Source organism: Colias croceus, chromosome 19 (genome assembly GCF_905220415.1).
Source record: "Colias croceus chromosome 19, ilColCroc2.1".
Classification (NCBI taxonomy): domain Eukaryota; kingdom Metazoa; phylum Arthropoda; class Insecta; order Lepidoptera; family Pieridae; genus Colias; species Colias croceus.
This window is the reverse complement of record NC_059555.1, coordinates 8,818,653-8,846,013: the sequence shown is the minus strand read 5'-3', so window position 1 is coordinate 8,846,013 and position 27,361 is coordinate 8,818,653. Positions and strand designations below refer to the sequence as shown.

Sequence of the window (27,361 nt, the reverse complement as noted above, 5' to 3'; positions counted from 1 at the left end):
TTAATGAATAATTTACGGTTTACATATACATTTTAATCAATAGGGCGAGTTCTTGTTTGGAAATGTTTGCGAAATATATACGTTTGATTCTTCATTCCTAGTAACTTGTGATATTTTATTTTATGTTGACCTTTCTTAATTTCTATAGCTCGATTGAAAACTTTATTATCATAGACTAGCTGTGCCCCACGGTTTTACCCGCATTGCTCCGCTCCTATTGTTCTTAGCATGATAAATGGGTTAACAGTGAAATAATTTTTCAAATCGCACTCGTGGTTCCCAAGATTAGCGCGTTTAAGCAAGCAATATTAGTAAAGATTCTGTAATAAATAATCAATCTCTGTTTTTACACACACCTTGTGTAAAAGCAGAGATTCAAGATGCTAGTTTCGTCGTTATTCTTATTACAAGATTACTCATCTGCCTATGTGTGTAAGATAGCTCTATAGGTTTTATAAATAATCGGTTATCACTAAGCCTTTCCTTTGCGTATTGCTTGTTCATTATACAGTCAGCTTAAGAGGTCAATGAAAATGCAGTAATCGTTTCTTTAATATTTTATTAAGGCGTCAAAAAACACTTCATAAACATACAGTGCTAAAATAAAATCTAACTAAAATAACATACTCATAAAATACATAAATGATAGACAAAAAAAAATTAAAAATAAAAGGTCTTTATACATGAGCGAACGCCCTTGCGAAAACATTTTTAGGCCTTAAACAACCACCGAGAAAAAACTTAAAGCTTACCATTCAAGGTCATATTACCCTGCTGTACGCAATTTCGTTCGGTCCCTCAACAGTCGTGTCGCCATGCCGTTGCAAAATTTAAATTTCGTTTACCAAATTTACACTTTTCCTAACATATAAAGCTTTAGCATAGACAAATGGCGTTGTATCGAAAGTGTAAACGTGGCGCAAAAGGTTGACCATAGACACGCGTCATTCCCGTCATCTGTCAGATTTTCCCGCGTTGTGCAAATGGTTCGGAGCATCCGCGAACGCGAACTTTAACCTGTAAGCTTCAGCGACGAGCATGCTGATGTTGGAGTCGGTCCAGTTTTGTGTGGGAACGTTCTGTAGAAGGATCATGAGACCTTGAAAGTCCCTTTCTTGCATGAGTCTTTCGCGCCAATGTAGGAGGAATGCCGCGCAAACGTACAGTTGGAAAGTTGCAAAGCCGTCAGATTCGGCAAGATAGGTGTCCCATAGCCTGATAGTGCAAGGGAGGGGTATTTCTCTAGTGAGGAGGTTGTTCATCCAGCGAAATGAGAATTGAAGGTAGTCGACACCGTGGGTTTGAAGGTGCTCGTGGAGGGGCAGATCGATGCGACGGATTAATTCTTTTAGTTGATTCACCTGTAAAAATAATGTTGTATTGAGGCATAGTACTAATAGCATAGGGGAAAATAATCGAACTTAATTTGAAATTTCAGTTAGTAGTAGTTATGATATTATACTCTATAGTCTATTATACTCTATAGATTCGGCATTTCACGATCAACATTACATTAGACAGCTGATTTTTATAAAAAATATTTGTTCAATAGCAAAATCATAATATATTTGGTGAGAAAGTTAGTTATGAAAATTTGTCGAGGAATCAGAAGGTTGTTAGTACAAAATATAAATGCTGAAAATCAAATATATTTAATTCATGAATTTCCTCATTTTATGATAGACATTCTGATATTTAATTAATCAATAGCTATGTAAACTTGTCTGGTATATTATATTATATTTATTGGTAAATCCAAAGTAGGAGTAAGGAAAATGTTTGATTACTTAAAGTAACATAAAGTAAAAAAAGAGCGTGTGTGCTTAGCACACGTGTCAGAAGTGAAACTTAATTGGCAAGATTAAGATACCAAAATTGTCGCCTTTACCATTGCTTGACGGTATTGCCATGACGCGAACTTGAAATTTTATTCTCAGCGCGCCTAATTAAGTTTCACTTCAAAAATAAAAATTGGTAATCACAATAATAACTGTCAAGTTACCCTATTTTCGATCTCTTACATAATAATTATATTCTCAAACATTAAAGCAAATTCCTTATCATTTTATCAATAAGACTACTTCATAGAAGTTGTGACTATAAATCTTATCAAATCACAACGTAATGTTCATTATAATGTGTTATAATACTATAAGCTACTTAACTGCTTGATAAGAAAATTAGAATTAAATATTGAATAAGGAATCTTTATCTTTTATAAGTAATATTATAAATAAGTAAGTTTGTGAGGATGGATGTATCCGCTGCATCTATAAAACCGCTGAACGGATTTTCATGATAGCAATGGATTTCATGGCAGTCATGTAGTTTTTCTACCAGAATAACACATAAGTTCTTCCCCGAGATTCCTTCCCCTAAATCAAAGCGATGTTATAATACACAAAAAGTATACAATTGCTTTGATTCAATTTTGACACAAAAAGCAGTTTTTACTAGATATTTTCATAACTGAAATTGGTTGATGTGAAATACTTCTAAGGGCTAAAAAATAGTTTATAGTTCTAGTTTTTGATTAATCTATACTAATATTATAAAGCTGAAGAGTTTGTTTGTTCAGTTGTATAATATTATCACTACATAGTATAAAACATAGTCGCTTTCTCTGTCCCTTTGTAGGCTTAAATCTTTAAAACTACGCAACGGATTTTGATGCGGTTTTTTTTAATAGATAGAGTGATTCAAGAGGAAGGTTTTAGTATACAACTTATTAGGTATTAGATAAAGCGGGCGAAACCGCGGGCGGAAAGCTAGTAAGTATATAAGTATAGATTATTTTAATTCTCACCTTATATTGTATACCGAGCTGCGCGAATATATAATTATCCTGGATACTATCCAGGAACTTTGAAAGGCACCAAAAGGAATCAGCCTCTATAATATCCCGCTGCTCTTCCGTAAGCGAGTCTAAAGGAAAGTTATCCAGCTCCTTATTCGGTGCTGACTCTTGGAGGAACACCATGAAGAAGGGAGTGACGAGGTCGTTTATGCCTTGCACGTAACCCGATGCCGGGTGACGGATTGCCCAGATGTATAGGATTCGTTCGAACATCACCTGTAATTGTTTTTTTTTTCGTAAATTGTTAGAATGTGTAGCAAAAGGCTGGAGATTAGGGTTATATTAACAATTAACTATCCTTGTACAAAGAAAGAACTAATTATTATAAAGACAGCGTTTCATACTCGAATTTCGGCTTCGTAACAAACTATTGATGGTAACTAATTAGGCAAAATAATTGACGATCCAAAAGAACATTTGAAGACGACTTATGTTTGAATCAATAAAATATTACTTAAGGAAATAAACCAGACAAATTAACTTTTGACATATTGATATGTATTCTACGTTATTTCTCTATAGCAGGACAAGATAAAACTGAAGCATTCATCCCAAGGCTATATAATCCTGTCTAATATAAGAATCTCAGGTTATTCTAAACAAGAGACATGTGATACTATTCGTAAGCTAAACATCGTAAGGAATACAAAGACGAGGTCAATATTGCATTCTTAAACTGGTTTACATTCATTCATAGACTTTGTGACATTGATATGTTTATCGCGAACTAACGTGACTATAATATAATGTATTATCAACAATGTTTGTCTCTTTGTCTTCTAAAGGATACATCAGCTTCTTCTTATTATTATACTTATATATTATACAAATAATAAGTAATCATGTAGTATGAGTATATATTTATATCTCTGGATTGCATGAATTTTTACTATATATAAAATTGCTATTTGTGTCAAAACAGAATGATGAACTGTTTTAAAATACTCCATTCAGATAACTAATATACACAGACACAAGATGTAGATATTATGCATACAACATAAGATAGAAGTAGTATTAGCATGCTGCTAGTTTTTCATATAAATAAACCTTTTCTGTCTATCTATAACAGTCCTATAATGTTAAAATGCTACATACATGACATAACTCAACATTTCATACACAAAATAACATAATATTAGAAATAAAAAGCAAGGCCGGTTTAAATATTAGTTTGAATTTAATAAGAATGTACTGCGATTCTACACAGGTACCTAATTGATGTAGGTAGTTGATAACAAAACGCAGCAAGTCAACAACTATTAGCAAAGTGAAGGTATGTAGTTGAGTCGAACATCGTATAAACAACGTCCAAGCCCCTAGGCACGATTCGTACGAATGCGCCACGAGACAAAGGAACGCGGCAATTTATAGTATAGGTACGACAGCTAAGCAAGTTCGGACAGGAAACAGTGACAACTATGTTGACAACTACTCTAAATATTAAATCAAAAGTTACGTCTAACAATATTTAATACTAACTACCACAAAACATCTTATTCCCATGACTATACTAGAAAAAAACTAGTAAAATAATACACAACTCACTTGTACTGTGATCTGCTGAAACAGAGCAACCAACGGACTCATCCTCGGTATATCAATATGTATCTGCCTATACGTATCCTCCTCGCGCTCAGAATCATAGTATTGCCGCACCAAATGTTTGTAGTCCGCCCGTTTGCGGTCCAGTGTTTCTGTACGCCGTTCCGTGTTCGCTGGTAAATAGCCAGCTAGCAACCGCCATGCTACCGCTCTGGCCTGAAAGGGATAGTTTTGGGTTAAATAAATTTGTAAAGTGCCGATCACACTAGCCTGGTAGGAGTTGGTTAAAGATATATAAATAAAAAGTTTTTGTGATAAGACGTGTCATGCTATAGGTATACCAGAATCTGATGGCAAATTGGGAAATCAAAATTTTGAGTGTGCAACCCTAGGGAAAATGGACTGAACGATCTTGATACTGCTTATTTTTATATTGTCCTCAACATTATTAGTCACATGACATAAGTGAACAATACTGTACTTAATAATGAGATATCCACTGAATACATGTATATTATACATATTACTTTTATCTATGTAATACATATTATTATTTACACATACCTATTATATTTGTATATTCAATAACATTATGCCATGTAAAAATATGGATGTAATGATAATGCAGATCAAAACTAGATCGCTAATAATTTTTTATAAAATAAAATAAAACTATGTTTATTTTCTTAAGTATTAAAGATACACACATTATAAAATTGACTTGGACAGCTTGGACTTGACGAATAGCCGTATTGGAAACTCATGTAATAAGTTTTCATAAAATTATATTGTAATCAACAAACAATATTAAAGTTACCTACTTACTTAAAATATTTTTTATTTTAAGTATCAAAACGGGAAAGTCCAATTTACCAATAAAATATTCAAAATTGAAAATTGTGTTGTGTTTGACCCTTCTTCATCGAATGTTTTTCTATAAATATTATAAACAACACCTATTGCTTGTGATCGCAGCGGCTTTTTCGACATTTTCGAAGATTTATTTAGAAAATCCTAAAAATTATTCATCAATTGCAAAGAAGACAAATAATTTGACAACCAATTTGATAGTTGTCAAATAAAATTGCCATATGAAAATCTTTTATTTCGTAAATATAAATATGCCATCAGATTCTGGTAGACCTATATCACTATAGCCTGGATCGATTGTGTTTCTATAAACTGTATAAACATTCAACATCTAAATAATAGAAAATTGTGTTATACTATTAATAATGCAAGCTGCTGAATGGAAAATAATGATATTTTATTCATTGGATCTGTCCACTTGGATTAGATTAGGATTCTTAAAAATCTTAAAATTATAGAGTAAAATGTTTTCCTGGGCAATGCTGGGGTAAGCAGCAAGTAATAAAGAAGAAATTTTTAAACAAAAACCTGTTGATATCAGTTTAAATGTGTATAATATGTGTTAAATAATTTCACTCCATAATTAAAATTTAAAACCAATTAGAAATCAGCCTCAAATGTCTCAATTATTTAACAAATATACATAAAAAAGCAAATCTCATATGTCTAAGTGTTCCAATTTTATTGTTACATAAAAACAGTGTGCATGAGTTTGACAAAATATTTTCTCTTATGTAAACAATATGGTTGATATTCAGATAAATTAGAATTAGCTTGATCTTATTTACACACAAGCCTTAATAGGATAGATCCCTGCATGTTTCTCAACACCATACTGCTCTGAATTTCATATGAAATCATGTTTGATGATTCTGTTATTCCTTTATTGTCTGTATGGGTAGATGTTTTTTTTTTTCTCATACTTTAATTAGATAACAATACTTTAATAGATAATTCCATTTCATTATTCAACTCTTTTGTTCAATAATGAAATAGAATAATGTAATCCCTCTGTAATCAGCACTAAGTACATATTATATGAGGCTTAAAACCTTAATTAAATATAAAAACTTCATGGCATAATAATCAATGAATAAATTAACCATAAATAACTGACCTTAATTGGTATTCCAGACCAGCTAAGTTGTTTCAACTCATCTAGATCTAAAACTGAACTATCTAGGAGCTGTTGGAATCGTTCTAATTTAGATTCGCTACTTTCTTCGCGAGGTATTAAAGCGGATGGGCGCACGGGCCGCGGCCGCCCAGGGTAGTGACGAAGAGGCCCAGAACTACCACCAGGCCCCACGCTTGGTCTCTTTATCTCATTTTTCTTCACCGCAACCGCTTCTTCCTGCGGTTTAACACTCTCATTGACAATTTTGACGTCATTCTTGTTTACGTTTTTAGTACTATTACGGTGCGAATTAATTACATTTAAAGCTACAGTCTGCGATATGGCTTTTGATATCTTAGTCTCCGCGATGCCGGAGATAATGTCGTCATCGCCCAGATCCCAGGCATCGTTCACTGACGCCTGGAACTGTTGATATGATGACCCCGACATAACCTCGTTATTTTCAATCTTCTGGAAGGGCCTGCCTGGCACTGCTCGCTGTGGAGTCTTCCAAAACGTATCAGGCAACAATCCGTTCTTGTCATATTCGGCTTGGTAACTTTCCATAATAAAATACAGCAAGAGACATTCTAATTAACTTTCCAGGACAACAAAATAACACGAAAACTTTTGTATGACAATAATGACAAATGACAATATGACATGAACATTGAACGGTGCCTAGGTTAATTGCTCTTAGAACGGTGCACTGTCGTTTGCAGGCAACACAGAGACAGGAAACTTCATTAATAATCTTACAAACAGACTATTAATAATTTTAATTAATTTAAGTAGAATATTCCAATATAAAATACTTATTTTTAGATTGAAGTATCTAATGCATATTGCATGCACTGTACTTACCTACAACATTTTTATGAAAAAGTTTTTTGACATAATACCGGTTTTCAACAGGCTTTCAATATTATTGTTTACATGTTAGGTATTTTATTTTGTAAATATTGTGGAATTGTTAAAACTAAAATAAATTACACATTTTACCTGAATTAATATGTTCCTGAAATAAAATCAATTGGTAATAACATTTACAAAGTAATTCAGTTTCTATGAAACTCGTTTGATCGATAAATCAGATATTTTAGATGGTTTAGAAAACCGAGAAGAGATTTATAAATGTGAAATGGCAAGTCCTAATCCAGATAATGATCCATCATCAATGTTTATGGATAAAGGAGATGGAAAAAGACGGAGTCCTACTAGATCAGAAACGTCTCCAAGACGAAATTCAGTAGTAAAAGCAATTAATGCTGAAGTAATAACGGTAAAGGACTTTTTCGATTTTATGAAAACAGCATATCAAGTTTATGAACATTTGGAAGGTGATGAGGATGAAGGATCGAAAATAAATTGGGAAGAACTTTCGAAATTGACTGTGCTGAATCATGTTATTGAACAGCAAGAGAGAGATCTTTTGTATCAGACTGCATTTAGCATGCAAAAACCGATTGTTAGCAAAAGTGACACACAAATTGAGAGAAAGATTAATGTGATTGATAGAGTTGAAAAACGGTATAGTTGCAGTGAAATTGAAGGTAGGTAAATTTTAAAAACGACCATAGACAACGATCATTTGATTTGAATAAAATTTCAACAGGATTTTATAATTTTTCTCTTTATTTACACTCAAATTATTGCTTTTAGGTAAGAATCGAAGACGCTGTCCTGAACCAAGAGTTGAAATGTTAGGTGTTTGGACGGAAGCGAACTTGAATTGTAAATTAAACGACGTGAGTTATATTTATAATAGAGATTATACATTAATTTTGCATGCAGTTTATAGATGGCGCTAATACAAATCAAATTTCAGGTAATAAACGAAGGAATTTTAGATTCCATTCTACCATATTTAGTGGGTTACAAGAAACCATTCAAAACAACGAGCGTTTATGCTCCAATCATAAAGAAGACATCTTCAAATATATCGACGACGGAAGTAAAAAAACCGGCAAGTTTTGAAGGTGCGTCACTATTATTAAAATTTAAAAAAGTAGCATAAAAACATTTTTTTATTCTATGGAAATTTAAAAAATATTCTTATAAACTGAAATGTATATTAGGTAATATTTTCAGGTTTTGTAAGTGAAAAAGAATCCCGCGATCGTTTAGGGCGAAGGAAATCTTCAGTGATTGCAGCTCAGGAACGAGCAAATCAGAAACAAGAGTAAGTTTAATAGATGGCGCTATAATCAAATTAATTGAGATGATTTCACCTTCGACATTGTTTCATTTTTTAAATCTTTCTTCAAAAAGCATTGAGATAATATTAATATGGAGACGATACCGCCTACATCACTTATGTTCCACTCAACATACGTCATGTGGCGTAACTGCACTCAGTCGCTTGCTCGCTCATTGGCGCGAACGTCACGCTCATTTTTTATTTGTTTTAAAGTGAAACGCATCAAATATGCCTACGTGTGTGTTACGATATTGCACAAATAATACAAAGAATACGGAAAAGTGCAAAGGAATAACTTTCATCAGTAAGTAACTAGATAATAATTTTTAAAACTTAGTTAGAGCAAAATTTTTGGCGGGCGACATTTTGTCATAGATTAAAAATTAAAGATATGACATTGGGCATGAAATAAGTGTTGTTAGTAATATTTGCTGGCGTATATTTTTATAGTATAAAATAATAATTTTACATATTTAGAAAAGCATAGACTGGTTGTTAATTGAAAAAAGGTGAAATCATGAAATATGAAAATCAATTACTCAATCACCAATTTTTTTTTGTTAATTGATTTTAATCAAGTTTTTAATTGATATTGTATAAGCTACTGACTTGAACGTGTAATTGAATTATTATTTATTTATCTGCACTAATATTATAAAGAGGAAAACTTTGTTTGTTTGTTTGATTGTAATTAATAGGCTCATAAACTACTGGACCGATTTTGATGAAAAGAGAATGCCCATTTTTGGTACTGGTTTTTCTCATGCATCAAGACAACAATACTATTAAAAAAAATCTCGGCAATTTAGAGGCCTTCTTACCATCGGAAAATATGTTTTGAACAGGGAATGTTTTGTAAAATCTAATAAGACATGTAATTGTTTAGATCCGTTATTATAGATTTAGTGTCCATTACCGGTTACCACGGTAACCAAGCGGTAACTTATTACATTTACTATGGTAAATAGCTAAATGTATTAATATCGATTATTGTTTTCATTGAATTAGAAAAAAAAATCAATTAACATAAAATCACTCTTTAAGGTATTGTTTATACACTGTAGGTTGTTTTAACAAAGATAGTGAAGTAAAATAATATAAATATGTATATATAAAAAAAAATATTAGTATGACATAGCTTGGTAGGTAACCAGTTATTTCTTATTTGTTTCTTTCTTCGAATATGTAGTGAAAAAATGATTCAAACAACAACAGCAACAACAACATGTAATCCGAATAAAAACTCAATTGGCATTTTTTAAGTATATATTTAGGTTTTCTTGAAATCCGTCCCGGAAGATTTCTGGTGCCTACCTACACTAGCCGATGAACAGATAGACTTTGTCTGAAAGCATAAGCTCTACGCATAGATTAAATATGTTAATCGAAAAATAACCTTTGGACGATAAAATGTTACCTAAATCACACATAAACCTAACTAAATCGGGGTTATTTAAGTTTTGAGGTTATTTCACATTTTTCTCAATATCTTGAAAACCCCTGTTTTTATCACAAAAAAATCAATTGGTAAAAATCTTTTGAATATCGAAGAACCCTCCAAAACCACTCTGGCATTGACGCAACACTGTACTGTGGTCCATACTTTCATGGGCATTCTCCTTTGGCACAGACAATCTTAAGACCCTGAGAAAGAACATAGGCTACTTTTTATTGCGAAATATGTGCCACGGGCGAAGCCGGGGCGGACCGCTAGTTCAGAGATAAGTAATTAATATTTTTTCTATTCAAGGTTTCCATGTCTGGTCCGTGAAGAAAGGGAAAAATTATTTTTTTTTTCTAAAAAAGGCTCAATTTGTAAGGAATAAAACTTCCCATAGCCCTGACTGAACCTAAAACACGAAAAAAATTAAATTATTCCATATGACGTCACTATTTACATCATCCTATATTATATGCCAGATATTGTTAGCCCCGCGTAGTAAAGTCAGTTTATACCTAAAATAAATATTAAGTAAGTACAAAGACATCGCATAATCTATGACTGACTAGCCGTCATTCGCGCGCCCCGCGCCGCCTCGCTTGGCGCACAGATTTTGTTCGTGGTGTCTGCTCCATATTAATATTATCTCAATGTCAAAAAGGCTATTTCTGTATATAAACGTATACCTACCTAATTAATATAATGTGCATTGTGCAATGGAGAATGTCGATATCTTTTTTAAATTTAAAGTCAGATAAGTAATTTGCGGAATGTTTTAATAATATTATGTATATCGAAATTTGGTAGCCTTTATGATAATGCTGTTAAATGACAATATTTTTACCAAATTTAAATGTTTATATTTCTTTCTAATTATTCGTTTCAATGCCATAATGAATGTTTTACAATACATATTATCATTTTGATCTTCTCATATCATCCGATATGGTCTAGTGGCTAGGATACCTGGCTCTCACCCAGGAGGCTCGGGTTCGATTCCCGGTATCGGAAGTCCCTTTTTATTTAATAATTTTTATTTTTATTTATTTTTACAGTGGCGATGTCGAAATTCACGTTTGCGACGAAGTGAAGGGATTGAAAAAGGACTTTAGATGTCCGCAGAAACTTTTAGTTTCTAAAATGGGTTACTTTGCTGACGTCACTGCGGGTCAGCGCTTGGAAGATATGGATATATCTGTACATTGTGATATACAGGTTTATTTTATTTTATTAAATACGATAAAAAATATTATTAGAGAACCTAGCAAGTTGCTACATGCGGCTTCGTTTATTTGTTGATACTTGTTTCTAATGTCAAAATAAGTGTTTTCTAAAATCTCCCTAGTATTTGGGCATCTAAGAAAGAACCATTAGAACCAACCATAAATGCACTGAACTAATTTTGATGGGACTTTCGAATATTATGTATTGTGATTCTGAAGTTAGAAAGATTTTATTGAACGTAATCAACAAACCATTTGTCCTTGATAATTCGATGAGAAACTAGGTAGATGGTTCCTAACTAGAAGATTTTTTATTTTACACACATAGGTACCAAGAATATTACCCAACGTAATCGGTTCAGTAGTATTTGCGTGAGAGAGTAACAAACATACACATACACATCCACCCTCGCAAACTTTCGCATTTATTATATTAGTAGGTAGGAGTAGGATAGGATATTAGTTTAGTAGGATATCAATATTGAAAAAATAACACCAACTATGAAAAATAAACAGATATTCGATTGGCTGATGCGCTGGGTAAAGCGGGATTCCATCCTCGTCGCTGATTGGCCGCTGCTCGACCCGCACAACGTTGTTCCCATACTGGTGTCCGCATCTTTTTTGCAGGTGTGTTTTATTTGTACTTGGTGAACTGTAATGTTAGCTACTCTGTGGCGTTTTCGTTGGTATTATAATACCTACGTGGAGGATGTATGTTTTTAATTTGTTTTACATGAATGAAAAATTAACTACAATTTAACAATTAAACGAACATAATATTAATAATATTATGAATAAATAAATAAGATCAACTTCATTTTATTGAGCTAAAAACTAGAAAATTTGCTTCATTCATGAATAAAACTTATTATCATTCTATATTCTTTACCTTTACAGAAAAAAAAAATGATAAATCAAATCTATTATTATTATTTTAACAGCTATTTATTTTGGCTCTACATTATAACAAAATAACGGAGTGGGGAGCGTGAGGTTTTTTTCGTTACGGAACTTTTGGATTCGGTCCCCGCGCTCAAGGCCCGCGATAGAAGCTATAATACAAAAATGTAATATTTTCAGATGGAACCACTCCTACACGACTGTCTCATCTACTGTCACGCACACATGAACGATATCGTGAAAACAACAACTAACTTGGCATGCCTCAGTGACGCTTTGCTTACCAGGTTGATTGATATTAAAATATTTTCAAATACGTATTAATTAATAATTATTAAATACTAGCGACCGCTGCTTCGCCGACGTTCTCTAGGTCGGAATAAATTGCATATTACAATACGATGCAATTCGTTGCAGTTTTAAGTTTATCGAGAACAGACAGACAGACACATTCTGATTAGGATTTTGTTATAATACAATATTCTATGATTAAATTTCTAAATTACCTACTTACCGGCTTACTAATTAACAACAGCAATAGTGATGTGCTACGTTAGGAATTCGGATATCTGTTATCGATGATTTTAAAATTTCATCAAGAATAAATTAAAAGTAAGGTTTTTAATCAAAAGGAGGGGTAAGTACCTACTCTGTACTATGTTATGTTTGACCTGTTATATATACGCCATAGTACGTACCACTAACTGGTGATCGATTCGAGTGTATTTTTTTTTAAACAAACATCTCTTTGTAATTGTTTTTAGCTATATTTAGTCAGTATTTTAACCAGTATCATAGCTAAGTTTTCGGGTCATTCGTTTAAACTCTAGTAAATATAACCCATTGAGCAATGAGCCCCCAGCGGCCCGATCGGTCCACGACACAATAGATTTTCTATTGTTTCTGTGATTCCGGGGGCTGAGTTAGTAACATGATACTCAAAATTTATTTATTGTACTACAATACGAATACAAGTGCTTTTGAATCGTCAAAATACATAAATAAATTATTATCGGTCTTTACTATAGATGGTCTTCTAAATTTGTTTTAAAATCATATAGATTAGCAGCGATGTACACAAACGCGGAGCTAGAGAGCATCCGCGACCGCAAGGACAAGGTTCAATCCCGGCTGTACTGCAAGATGATACTGTCCCTCGCTGAACCGGTGCCGGAGACGCTTCGCGGGCACTACGCTTCGTTGGCGACGCTTTTTAAGTGTAGCAAGTATGAATTCAGCTTGATATTTCATTTGTGCAAAAAAAAATTACGAACACCAGAAAGGTGTAGGATACGCATACGATGACCTTATTGTTAAAAAGCCATCTCTTCCAGGCAACCTAAATTATACATAATATTATGTTTATTTAATATCTTAATTTATCTCGAAATGCCACCAACGTAAAAATAATTTGTGCACATAACTTGGCTTATACAATATCTGTTAAATATGAAGCTAATAATTTAATATAAATTAACCCCTAAAGTGAAATTTTTATTTCACGCAAGGTGTAACAAGCTCCTAGGAAGGCACATAGCAGAGCAAGTGCCGTGCCAGCCCGCTTCCATGAGGATTGACCGACGAGGAAATGTTGTTTCGTCACATTCTAAGTATATTTCTTGGTTTTTAATAAAAAAAATGCAATTGCAAGTTCCTTTATGAATAGATAAACGAAGATAAAAATATGGAAGGGATTTTCAAGTAGTATAAGTGACTCGGGTTTTGTCGATGAAATTTCAAATGCCCGATTCAATAATTGTGTCACTACATAAAATAATATATTATTAGCTAGACTACAATAAATTATGAAAGAAATAAACAAACTTACATTTACTCAAACAGTGCTTATATTTCTTCTCGGTCTGTAAAATAACTATCTCGAATATTTTTGTAGATCGATATGATAAAACCTTATATATTATAAGAGTAAAATATCAGAAAACTGCTATTTTACTCTTATATATAGGGTTTTATCATAAGCGGTAAGCTACCGCCCGCGGCTTCGCCCACTTTGTCTAAAACCTAATAAATTATATACTAAAACCTTCCTCTTGAATCACCCTATCTATTAAAAAAACCTCATCAAAATCCGTTGCGTAGTTAAAGATTTAAGCATACAAAGGGACATAGGGACAGAGAAAGCGACTTTGTTTTATAATATGTAGTGATATCACTAGAAATGTTACAGAGATCCATCATGGAGTCTAAACGAGTATATAACCTGGTTGTTCGGCGAGCTTCGTTCTTGGCGCCGCGTGTACTGGCGGCTCTGGGCTGATTGTCACTTCTTGAGATGTCAACTGTGCGATAGTTACTTTCCAGCTTATCAGGTAATAATACACATTAATTAATTTATAAAGTATAGAAAAAATTCGATCACGAGTGGCGGGTCACGAGTGGCTGAGTTGGTCATGCGTCCGCCCCAGATTGGCGTGAAAGGATGCGGGTTCGAGTCCCACCTCGTGATCGAATTTTTTATATTTAAAAATTAACTAGTATAAAAGCATTTGAATTCCATAAGACAAAAAAAAAATCAAATTCCATAATACACATTGTTTTTATTAAAGACTAGCTGTGCCGGTTTCACTCGCATTGCTCTGCTCCTATTGCTCTCAGCCAGATGATATATAGCCTTTAGCCTTCCTCGATAAAAGGGCTATCTAACACCGAAAGAATTTTCAAATCGGACCTGAGATTAGCGCGTTCAAACAAACAAACTCTTCGGTGTTAGATAGTCCATTCGTCGAGGAAGGCTATCCATACTAATATTATAAATGCGAAAGTAACTCTGTCTGTCTGTCTGTTACTCAATCACGCCTAAACTACTGAACCAGTTTTCATGAAATTTGGTATGGAGATATTTTGATACCCGAGAACGGACATAGGCTACTTTTATCCCGGGAAAATGACGCAATCCCGGAAATCCCACGGGAACGGGAAATATGCGGGTTTTTCTATGACTGCACGGGCAAAGCCGCGGGCGGAAACCTAGTAGGCTATATATTATCACGTGAAGACCAACAGGGGCAAAGCAACGCGGGGCACAGCTAGTAGGGGCACAGCTCACAGATTGCAACTTCCAATTTGTCACACTGCTTTATGTAGCAAAAACAGTCATGTTATGAGTGCGAAGATATATAATAGAATCCCAATGGCATTTAAGGAATTGCCCATGCAATTGTTTAAACGTAAATTGAAAAAGTGGCTGCAATCGCATTTCTTTTATTATATAAATGAGTTCTTTGCTTGTAAACACTAAAGATAGAAAAGGTAGATAATAACAAGTGATATCTGCATTAAAAACAACCGACTTCAAACTTGCACTTGCAAAAATGCCCATAAAATAAAAACTACTGGGCCTATCCGAATAAAATTTTTATGGGACCAATTCGACACCATCCCGCATCGAACAAAAAAAGAATCACGTAAATCGGTTCAGAAACCTCGGAGTAATCGGTGTACATACATAAAAAAAAAACTACCGGCCGAATTGATAACCTCCTCCTTTTTTTGAAGTCGGTTAATGATAACCTCCTCCTTTTTTTGAAGTCGGTTAATAATAGTAAATAAATATACGGATGGTGGTACAGATGGAGTGGTGCTCCCACCACTCGCAGGGCGCGCACGCGCTGGGCGCGCTGGCGGCCGGCCGCTACCCGTGCTGCGGGGAACGGGCCTATCGCTTCGAGACTGTTACACGGAACACGGTATTTATGGGGGTTTACGTACGTTTTAGTTTGGAAATATGGAAATATTTGACATTCTCCCGACCTAGAATAACATTTCATACAAATTGCTGTCAAATTTAATGGTTTACACTCATAAGCTGATACAAGCTGCATATTAAGCCTGTTTCTATTAAAATAAGCTGGAAAGGTTTGATATCGGGATTCGAAAAGGGGAAGGCGCGAGTTTAAATCCCGCTTTGTGATCGAATTATTTCAATTCTTTAAATGTTTCTCATATCAATAAGCTTTTTGTGATAATAGGTAATTACAAAGAAGCCTATTAATGACTAACTAATATTGTGTTTTAAAGTTTTACCAAACTAATAAAAAACTTCTTTAAATCAATTTAGGGTTGTCAATTCCGAGAGCACGTGCCCGATGAGAGCTTAGCAACAGACGCGGCAGTGATGGAGATATACAACAAATTCAGAGACATAATAGCGATGCGTCCGCCGCAGTTGATGTTCCCTGAGCGACTGACCAGATTGGTGACGAGGGGTGAGTTTTGAAGCGAAAATGTACCCTACATTTCTGCTTCAAATCTAGTTAGTATTGATGAGTCTTGTGCATGTTGTAGACTGTTGTTTCCATGTTGTGTTACTTTATGGGTTATATTCCGCTGATATATCGAAAATTTCAATCATATTTAATCAAGTATGTAGTTATCATAATTTTTTATCGATTTTTTACAAATTGTGCACAAAACAAGGAAACATGTAGCTTGGTCAGTATGATCTAACAACTATTTGGGTTCGTGAAGATTTACAGATCTTGCAATTACACTAAGTACTTAATTTTCAAAATTTCATAAACTTCTGGTAAACATTAGGTATTATCTATAATTTTATATAATCTGTGGTATTATCTTAACACAAGTTTATCGTCAATTTCCTGCAAATATTTATAACAGAACCGGGCGAAGAAGCAGCCGGTCGTCTCCAATGCAAGGAAGTGTTCTGGTGGGAGGGGATACAGTTGGTCCCGCCGCGGCAACCGCTCGGACTCTTGGGGAAACTGTATACGAGCAATAATAAGTTTATCCGTGAGAATGTTTTGCATTATGTACAGTTTGAAATATAATGACGTACGATGTTTCAGTCATTAGTTATACTTTCTTATGTCATCCTCATCATGTTTAAATTTTCTTTCTCCAATCATTGACTATTAGATATTTATTTTCGTGAAGAAACTCACACGAATACAGCCAATACTTATTTAGGTCAGTGAAATAGCGTAACTAAGTGTACTTACACATAATGTGAAAAAAGTGCATTATATCGATAAGATAAAAGACACTGGGTACAACACTAAACTTTGATATTCAGGTAAAATTTTGGCGCTTTTTTTAAGTGTTAACTGGTGTTTGTATTATATGGGCACTTAAATAACTTGTACGTCATTATATTTTATTGTAAAAATATATATATATATATATAAATTAATAGCCAATATAAAAATGCTGTAAATACGCTCTCCACATTGGCAAAAGTAGATAAAATTGCGCTTAAATTAAAATTTATTTAATGTACATATTTTAATTCGAATTTGTGATGATTATCCCTTTATTGGCTTTCAAAAATTTACGACTATGGAGAGACTATTGTAAGTATTTTAGTGAAGTACGTGCAAGTTATCGATAAAAATATTTTTTATGCTTGTGTATTTCTTATAGTGTATGTATTTCACCAGTGTTAAAATGGCAGTTATGACGTAAATTTTCTTAAAAGGGAAATTTAACGTTAAAGCTATGTTATAAGTCAATAGACTATGAAGGAATCGTATCTATGACTTTTGGAACATCACAGCGAATGTACGCCCCGGTTCACCAGTATTGGCCACAATACAACCGCCAGCGCCCTCTTTATCGGGCACTTGTTCCAACGCTTCTCCAGAACGGACGGAAATTAAATCGAAACTTTTAAGTCCGAGGAATAAGGTAAGCTAGATATACTACACGGTAGGTCGTTATTTGTGTGTATATTTGTTGATTTCAAGCAGTTTGAGTTTGGTTTTTGAATTATTGAAAAATATTTTCGTACGTATGATAATGAAGTATTGAAATGGAGTACGAATTTATTTTTTAATTATTGTGACTATATTTTGTTGTAGATATGACGTGTTGTTGTGTAATAGTTTTTTGTGTATTGTTTTTATTTTCTGCTAATAAATGTTAGTATATTGCTTGTAACTTGTGTATTTTGGCTTATAAAATTTGTAATAAAACCGTATTATGATATTGAGAAATGTGTTGTTCTTTTGATTTAAAAAGGCCTTTGTGACGAGCCTCCTAATCCTGTGTACGTCTAGCATAGTTGTGAGTGTCTATTATATTGATTTTTGTATATTTACTTTATTGTCACGTTGTGTAGAAATTTTATGAAATCTTTTCTCGCGATAGAAATTCCAATTATAAGATAGACATAAGTCGATTCATGCGATTTCCTTATCACATGGATAAAAATATTTTTTCTATTATTAAGAACTGATTTATGATTAAGAGATATAACTCTATTTAAAATTAAATTTTCACTTATTTCAATACTGCCTCCTTATAGTCTAGATAAAAATGTATAAATACTTCCTCCATTTAACCAAAGAAACAAGAACAGTTTTTAATAAACATGTTTTTCCGAAGCAAGGCACCAGCGGTACTGGAGACGCCCTAGAAGTGGCTGAGGAAGCGACAGACTCTGATGAGAGTGAACAGAGTTCTGATAGTGGAAGGAGCGATGAAGATACGCCTCCACGAAGACCACGAGCTCGTACTCGCATGCCGCCACCACCGTGTAATAGGAATAAGTGAGTTTATTTTTGATATAAGGATATTAAAGAAAGTTTTGTGTAAAACTTAAACCGATATTTTTTTTTAAGTTGATCAAGATTTCTTATAAGAATAATATAATACGACATAATTCCTTATAATACGACATTTGTTACATAACCCGTATGTAAATTAAGCTTTGTCAACTCTTATGTAACATAGTATGAGTCCTTATTTTTTACCGACTTCAAAAAAAAGGAGGAGGTTATCAATTCGGCCGGTATGTTTTTTTTTTATAGCACCTATTTACAATTTCTAAATATGCAATGCGACAGGATAGATTGTCTGTACATTCATACATTCTTATAAATGAAAATGAAAAGTATATTTATTTCAAACATACTTTTTCAATAACAGAAAATTGATGGGTCCTCCTAGTAAGTTTACAAAATCCTGTGTCAGGAGAACCCGCTCTTCTTAACGAAAATTTACAAATATAATACGTGTGTATGTAAAATCTTATAAACGTTTACTTCACTACATAGTATAAAACATAGTCAGTTTCTCTGTCCCTATGTGCCTTTGTATACTTAAATCTTTCAAACTACGCAACGGATTTTGATGCGGTCTTTTTTAATAGATAGAGTGATTCAAGAGGAAGGTTTTAGTATATAATTTATTAGGTTTAAGTCAAAGCGGGCGAAGCCGCGAGCGGTTCGCGGTAAGCTAGTTTATAATAATTTAGGAGGATCCAGGATATTTAATAAGTAATATTTAAAATTCCACAAGATCTCGCCGTTGGGGTACAACAGGCGGCGGTCGTATCTGGGCCCCAACACTATCCGCCCGCAGCAACCAAGACGGTCAGCGTCGGTATGAAGAGCGAGCGGCCGCTCACATGCGCGCTACACTCGCTAAGAGACACCACTATCCGGTCAAACCGAAGCCGCATGCGGGTATCGATATCGATAAATTTTGTTACAGCACTACATATTTTGTTGAATATATTTTTTTTCGTTTTATGTGATATGAGGAACATTTTGCATTGTTGAACATTCAGATATCGATGGTTTAGTATTAACTACATCACTATTTTTTTTTTCAATAATTATTGTATTCATCTTTGATTCTTACAGTACAAAACATACCAACACGTACAAAGATAACAATTTAATACAATGTTTGACTTAAAAATAAGGTACAATTAGAGACAATTAATGAAATGAAATAAATTTATTTGTCCATTTTATGTTTTACAATAAATGTACGACAGTGGGTCCCAAACTAAGTAACGTGAATTTTATATAATTTTATAATTAAAATAATTACTTTATAGGTGGCGTATATGCAAAATTGGAAGCGGATTGGCGCGAAAAACATGGTCAGAAGTCGCGCAGTTTGCCGTCTGCGAGAAATCGGTCACAACCTACAAAATATAAATAAATGCTTCATTAGAAACTCGTGTTTTATTTTACCTTTATGTTCCATGATCTCTAGATATATAATAAAATCATAGGAAAGCAAAATACCTACATTGAATATTTATTTGAACGCCGTTTAGTTATTCTTAGCCTACCGGAGCCAAAAATATAGTTTTTAGAATTTTTGTCTGTATGCATGTCCGGGCTAAACGCAAAAAGCACTGCACGGATTTATTCCACATTTGGTAGAGAGATAAGACTTGAGGAAAGCAAAGGATAGGTTTTATCCCGGAAATCCGACGGGAACGGGAACTATGGGGGTTTTTCCTTGACTACGCAGACGAAGCCGCTGGCGGAAAGCTAGTAATTTATAAAACAATAATTTCCGATTGAGCTGTACCTATTAATTAGAGCATCGTATATAAGCTAGGCGTATTTTCTTTATAAGCAATCTAAATTGAACCTTATGCGTCCGTACAAATATAGGTACCTAGGTATCTAAGATTGTGTGGTCTGCATACTTATCGATTTTGTTTCACGGGACTGTGCAGATGAGAAACACATGTGAAATTAGCGTATTTCTTTGTGTAAAATTATAAATTAATGTTGTTTTCAATTAAAAAAGGCTAACAAATGCAATAGATACTTTTTAATCACACGAATTATCACGTACCTGTTCATAATTACTAAAAACTTGTTTATATCAGCTGTTTCGTGCACACTGTGCAATGCATGCACATGTAAATTATCAGTAGCGCCATCTATCGGGATATGTAAGCTTCGTTTCTTGAACATCTCTGTAGTTATGTTAGATAGGTGTAGGTAGATCACGATTTGTATATTATAGAATATCATGGACGAATAATGATAATATTGAACATATCATTTTTTCCCCTATTTACTTGTGACTATTGCAACGATGAACGAACGCTTAGGCGCGAATTACCATGTCCTAGTGATCGCTATTACAAGATGATGCCTATACATTGCAAGCTATGAACAATTTCTAACATTTTTGTCATTCGGTGGTTTTTTACATACGAAATTATTTCATTATGAACGTTTTCAAATCTGAGCTGCGCTTCTACCTCGCCCACAATGCCCTTTCCTTTTCTATCCTTTTTAACTTTTGTGTATGCTGCAGCTAGCTGATACACACCAAAAGTCAAAACAAATGCAACCTTATTCCTATGAACATAAGCCGCATTATTTCCAGCGTGATCCAAGAGTCTATTGCTACCTACCTTATTTACCTACGTAGCAATTACCTAAATTGCTATAGCGCCCGGCAAACTTGGCAAAAAAGTACCACGCTACTTTTTTGCCAAGTTTGCCGGGGGAAGTTTGCGCATCAAGTTTTAGTACATTTTTATATGCGCAAGCTTCCCCCACCACGCTAAAAAGTGGCCAAGTTACGTGCCGTCAACTATACGTAGCGCCATCACTTTCCCATACTAGTAATAATACTTAAAATTAATTAAAAATTACTTAAAATAGATCGAAGCAGGTAATAGTTATGAATAAAACAAATTCTAGTCATAAACATTTATTCCAAACTAAAATCGCAGTCTGTGCGGGAACTGGCTGGACCGGAGCCCGAAGGCCGCCTTGAGGTAGCCCCGGAGCGCCTTCTTGTCTTCGCGTTTGCCGATCGCCTTGATCACCGCCTCGTCCACCGTCTTCTGGTCCGTCTTGCGTTGTTCGGATGGAACGTATTTCTGTAAACAAATCAATTGTGTTATTTATTACAATTATCTCAATGCCTGTAATAATTATCAAAAGAAAGCTAAGAGTTGAAATTAAAAGGGCAAAATTGATTCAATAACTCAGACATAAATATTAAATCACTATCGTTTAAAATGATTTATGAATAAACTATTTTCCAAATTATTTATTTAATTAACAACAATTTGATCAGATATCATCATGCCACCCTCATTGACAGACAAATTAAAATTTTCATGGACTGTATGCAAGATTACATGATTTTTTTTTAAATATAAAAGTACAACTGTGCTCTGCACTTAAACATACAGGCAAAATTAATAATTTTTATAATACTATTGTTTCATTAGCTTATTAATAAATACAATATTAGCAAGTTACAATTACAACCAATCTGTAATTTTTATCTCGACACAAACGTCCATCCATCCAAACTTTAGTCCACTTATGTTCTGCATTAATCCGTTTTTGAGTACTTGTGATTATTTTTAACCGACTTCAAAAAAAAGGAGGAGGTTATCAATTCGGCTGGTACGTTTTTTTTTTTTTAATGTATGTACACCCATTACTCCGAGGTTTCTGAACCGTTTTACGTAATTCTTTTTTTTGTTCGATGCGGGATGGTGTCGAATTGGTCCCAAAAAAATTTTATTCGGATAGGCCCAGTAGTTTTTATTTTATGAGCATTTTTGTCTGTATTTGTAAATGTTGCAAGTGCAAGTTTGAAGTCAGTTGTTTTTAACGCAGTTATCACTTGTTAACTTAGTGCGGTACATTAAATTGTTAAATAAAGAAATTAATAATATTTACAGACTAAATTTAGCTTCCGACGTGCATACAAAAAGTATCTCATGTCGCTTCAGCTTCTTCCCCCGTAAGCCACACTGTATCTTTCTTTGTATCCCTCTTATTATTCATTCCATATTGTACTTGTATAAACATTATTACTTATTTACTCTTCTGTCCTGATCTTCTTGTGTTTTTCTTGTGACCTGTTCTTCACACGTATGTATGTGTGTGTATGTATATACCAACTTTCTTTCATCCCTGCATTTTATCTTTGTAAATAATACTATATTAATTTATAATATTATATTATATTTATTTATATTGCCTATTAAATTATTTTTTTATTTACTTCTGGTTAGTTTTTTCTTTTTTTTTCCGTTTTTGGTTCCATCTGCCTTCTGGGTTCTGGCAGAATCAACAGCGTCGTGAGTCAGTCGACTCATGACATATGCTGAGCCAGGACCCTTTCACAGCCATAACACTTATTAGCAACCTATTTCCTTATTTATTTATTATGTATAAAATTGTCATAAATTATGTGTTTCGTGTTTTTTATTTGTATTTTTTCTATGTTTAATTATTGTGATTGTCAGCTGTTGTAATAATGTGTTATTTTTGTGAATAAATGTTTGTCTATTGTATATTGTCTATATTTATATATACACTAATATTGCAAAATATATCCAAATTCAAATGATAATTTATTGTGCTTCACATATTATAAGGGTTCACATTATATGAGGTGATCTGCTGTGATCTGCCATGTAGCGTACAATTTTAAAATATATTATACATTACCTCTTTCTTAGTAGCGAAGATGTCTTCCCCTTCCTTCCGTTTCACACTACGCTTGGCGCTCTTCTTGTTCTTCTTGAAGTACGCATCGTTGAGGTGGGCCGGCAGCTTGAAGTCGCTGAGGTCCACTCTAGTGCTCGTGCCGATCACGTATCGTTGCGGGATGCGACGGAGCGGGCACGAGTTGAACTGGAAGGCATTATTTGATTTGGTTAAAGATAATTATATTCAGATGAAAAGTAGAATTATAGTATTGATTGCGTGGTAAATGTTAGTTGCAAAGTAGGGTATAGCTGTTTGTCCGCGCTCTCTAGGGAAATATAGATAGCGTTTCACACCATCTAGTCACCTAATTATCTCCAATCACAAAAATATCACTTTAAAATACCTCTGTTGTGAGTTGGAAACATAGACAACACACTTTTGTGTTTGTAATAACAAAAAATATTAGTATGAATGATTCATGGGCCAATTCAAGGGCCAACATGTTCATAAGCAAGTAATGTTAATTAAGTGTACAAAAACATATATGTTAAATTTGGTAACTGTGAACAGATATTTAACTTAATAATATACCAATATGAAAATTAACTGAATTGAATAACAATGGGCGTTTTTCCATTACCCGCCCGGCTCCGGCACGGCAACGGCATGGTCGGGGACCGGTACCGGCACCGGGACTTCGTTTTTCCATTGCGCCGGTGTCGATGCCGGTTTACGCCCGGTGAGTGGTACAGTACTGATATGACAATTCATATAAATATGCAATACATATGCAATATTGCCAGGCCGGCACAAGTGGGAAGCTTGCTACCCCGGCGACGGCGACGGCGCCGGCAGGACTCAATGCCGTGCCGGCGCCGGTGCCGGGCCGGGTAATGGAAAAACGCCCAATAGGATAAGAATAACTAGCTTTTGACAATATGATGATATAAAGTTATTGTAAAAACCTGTAGTTTCAATATTCAAATCACTCAAAAATAACAAAACTTTCTACAAAATAAACCAAAACTCACAGCAAAAGGTCCAGTAACCAGGAGCAGGCCGCTCGGCAGCACACCAACGAGCACCACTCGCTTGCCGGCATGTCTGCCAGCGAGGAGGATGCACACGGTACCCACTGTGAGGTTCGGCCTGATGTTGCGCTCGTGCTTCCTGAAGCACTTGTGGTGGCGGTGCGTTTTGATCCTGCAATTAACGGATTATTGTAGTATATTGTTTCAATTTTCCACATAGAAAATATATATTTCTATTTAAAAATAGTTTTGCTCACTAGTTTTCTGTGTAGGCAATTTTGTTAGATTTATAAATAAGGGATTGTCTAATGGTCAATTGATTTTAACACAAAACTCAAACATTTTTTTATTCAATTAGACTTCTGAAAGCACTTTTGCATTGTCATTACATATTTTTAACATTTACTCTCCATTCAAATCGTGAAATATCATTCAATAAGGTTAATAACATTATTATTTTGTCCATACAAAATAATTTTTACAGTGTGAAATATGTGAACATAATATTTTTCAATGATTTTTAAAACTCAACTTTGTGGGATTTTCTGCCAGTAGCAAGTGATCAATCAATTGTGATTTGAGCCAAATTTAAACTAGTTTGGGTTAAATAAAAGGTAAAAATAAAATATACTTTATGGAACATCACACTTTTTTATGGACACACCATGATACAGTATCAAGATGAAGAAATCACATATAATCAAGTTCACATAATATAAAAGCAAATTCTAACCATGGTCAGAGACAATAGTTAGAAATTTTAGAGGTCTAATAGGATATACTATCATTCAGTCATACACATTGATGACCTAAAAAGCATTTTATCTATTTTCTTGAATAGTCACTTGATTAGTCTAATACAATGTCAGACATTATTGTTCTGTTTTTAATTATTCATATTTACCACTGTATCATAGAATAAAGTAAACTATTATGCGTTCCATATCCACAAACAATAAACAACAACCGTAACTACCACCAAATGAGGTACAGTAAATAGATTATCCTAATTAATTGGGACTGGGGTCAATTATTGGGGAAAATTAAAATAATCATTTCTACAATTCTACTAAAAATTATATTAGGAAAAAAATCATAAGGAGTTGGAATATATCTGGACTCCAACTTGTTATAACAAAACAGAATAAAACTGTTCGTTTTTTTTTAATCATTTTTTATGCCACCACCACCACACCACGGATAATTTGGATAATTAATTGGCATATTCAATTTTATAATAGTTCTGGGAATATCATTGAAAAAACTTAAAACAACGCTACATTATACATACTTGTCCTGAGTGGGGTAGAATGCCTTCCTGCGGCGGAGCAGCACTGTACGGGTTCCTCCGTTCTTCTCACCACCGATGGGCTTTACAGCAATTGTCGCCTTCTTGGTCTTGGGCGCTTTGGGGTTCTTCTTGCCGACAAACTTGTATTTGGCCTGAAAGTTTGTATTGGAAGGTTACTTTAATAACCTAAACTATATTATAATATAATAAATATATATCTAATATATAAAAATCAATGCCACTTTTCGTTGTAATTCCATAACTCGAGAACGGCTGAACCGATTTCGATAATTCTTTTTTTATTATATTCCTTGAAGTACGAGGATGGTTCTTATGTAGAGAAAACGTTAATATGTACCACGGGCGAAGCCGGGGCGGACCGCTAGTATATATATATATATATAAACTATATTCACAAAATCAACAAAATCAACTAGAAAGTATTAATATTAGTTGTTGCAACTATAAGCGCAAGTATTTCTATTTTCTTTCAGGTTGCTCTTGTAATAGTTTCATGCGCCATAAACCACAATAAAGTATTTGTTTGTAATTTTGAATATCCTTAATTATTTAAAAGAAGATAAATGCAACTAGCAAATGTATGTAACGAGTGTTTATAAATAGAAAAAAAAATATATTTTATCTTCCCAACACAAAGACCAAACACAACCTATAGGAAATAGAAAAGTTGGTAATTTTTAAATAAGATTCCATATCCATGTATCAGATCCACAGAATACATTATGGTAAAGTAGAAAGGTTGAATTATACTCACAGTTTTGTGAAACATTTTCGACTTCGAGAAACGAACGATTCCATTGCCCAAATCATAGTTCCTTGCTTTGCCAAGTTTGGCCTTCTTGACTCGGCTCTTAGGGGCTGCGGGGGCCTTAGCCGCCGCTTTGGGCTGTGGTGGAGCCATTTATGATCTATAAACAGAAATTACAACCTCAAAACAAACATGCCACCTGAACAAAACTTTCTAACAAAATTCACTTCTCTGTAAACTTTACACTATTTCCGGCAAGCAATCTCGCGATATACCCGTGTCTTAATTCAGATATTATCCGCCACATTTCATTATATCAATAAGAATCACTTCACAATCACAATCATATTGTAAACCTAAGTTTTCGAATGGATATTTTCTGTTACCACGGAATCCTCACTGAAATATCTCACAAGATCACTTGCCTGAAGAATTTAAACGAATACTTTTAAATAAAATATAATGAAAATAATGTTATTACACGTATTTTCTCGGATTTTATTTGAAAGAAAACAACATCGACTCACATTAGAACCGGGATCAAGAAAAAGAATTTGACATTGATTGTCACAGATAACATTAATTTTGACGCACTAGTGACGCACCCAAATACCGGTAAAAATAAAAATCGGTTTTAAAAAATATTAAGTAATTATTTAGAGTTATTTAATTACTTATTTCTTAATTAACTCTATATAAAATTAAATAAATCAATAGAATGTGTATCTCGCAACCCTATGTCGCAACCAAGCACTTATTTTGAATTTAAAAAAATAATACCAGTTTTTCGGATTTAAAATGCAATAACTTCTAAATAACAAAAGCAGTTATGAAATCATTTAAAAAAATGAATGAGTCCTGAAAAAGGTCCTGAATTAATCTACTCTATCGATAAGTTCATTAATTTCAT

The 27,361-nt window shown here is 33.8% G+C and overlaps 3 protein-coding genes, 1 long non-coding RNA gene and 1 other non-coding gene across 6 annotated transcripts; 2 read left to right on the top strand and 3 right to left on the bottom strand.

Moving 5' to 3' along the window:
• Positions 1 to 555: 555 nt before the first annotated feature.
• On the bottom strand, positions 556 to 7,062 carry LOC123700319 (TBC1 domain family member 22B). Its single transcript, XM_045647500.1, has 4 exons — positions 6,390 to 7,062; positions 4,406 to 4,618; positions 2,807 to 3,073; positions 556 to 1,361 (listed from the first exon to the last, which is right to left on the bottom strand). The coding sequence occupies exons 1-4, from the start codon at positions 6,954 to 6,956 to the stop codon at positions 954 to 956; spliced, it is 1,455 nt and encodes a 484-aa protein (XP_045503456.1). The 5' UTR covers positions 6,957 to 7,062; the 3' UTR covers positions 556 to 953.
• A 308-nt stretch (positions 7,063 to 7,370) lies between these two features.
• On the top strand, positions 7,371 to 20,097 carry LOC123700525. The gene is made up of 16 exons (XM_045647764.1): positions 7,371 to 7,942; positions 8,052 to 8,137; positions 8,218 to 8,368; positions 8,481 to 8,571; positions 11,086 to 11,245; positions 11,770 to 11,883; positions 12,337 to 12,443; positions 13,218 to 13,382; positions 13,665 to 13,766; positions 14,345 to 14,486; positions 15,747 to 15,863; positions 16,235 to 16,382; positions 16,795 to 16,926; positions 17,690 to 17,820; positions 18,520 to 18,683; positions 19,982 to 20,097. Exons 1-16 carry the CDS (start codon positions 7,531 to 7,533, stop codon positions 20,082 to 20,084), a joined length of 2,325 nt encoding a protein of 774 aa, XP_045503720.1. The 5' UTR covers positions 7,371 to 7,530; the 3' UTR covers positions 20,085 to 20,097.
• Trnae-cuc lies at positions 10,970 to 11,041 on the top strand. Its single transcript has one exon. It is a non-coding gene; the product is annotated as a tRNA-Glu (tRNA).
• Positions 19,864 to 20,500, bottom strand: LOC123700526. The gene is made up of 2 exons (XR_006752621.1): positions 20,179 to 20,500; positions 19,864 to 20,071 (listed from the first exon to the last, which is right to left on the bottom strand). It is a non-coding gene; the product is annotated as an uncharacterized LOC123700526 (long non-coding RNA).
• Positions 20,501 to 21,599: 1,099 nt separating this feature from the next.
• On the bottom strand, positions 21,600 to 27,056 carry LOC123700341 (60S ribosomal protein L6). 2 transcript variants are annotated; one of them, XM_045647526.1, is made up of 6 exons: positions 26,979 to 27,056; positions 26,458 to 26,611; positions 25,683 to 25,834; positions 24,392 to 24,563; positions 23,379 to 23,564; positions 21,600 to 21,784 (listed from the first exon to the last, which is right to left on the bottom strand). In XM_045647526.1, exons 2-6 carry the CDS (start codon positions 26,602 to 26,604, stop codon positions 21,623 to 21,625), a joined length of 819 nt encoding a protein of 272 aa, XP_045503482.1. In that variant the 5' UTR covers positions 26,605 to 26,611; positions 26,979 to 27,056; the 3' UTR covers positions 21,600 to 21,622. The 2 variants fall into 2 exon arrangements, with proteins under 2 accessions (XP_045503482.1, XP_045503481.1); XM_045647525.1 differs by having other exon boundaries at positions 26,933 to 27,005.
• Between the last annotated feature and the right edge of the window lie 305 nt (positions 27,057 to 27,361).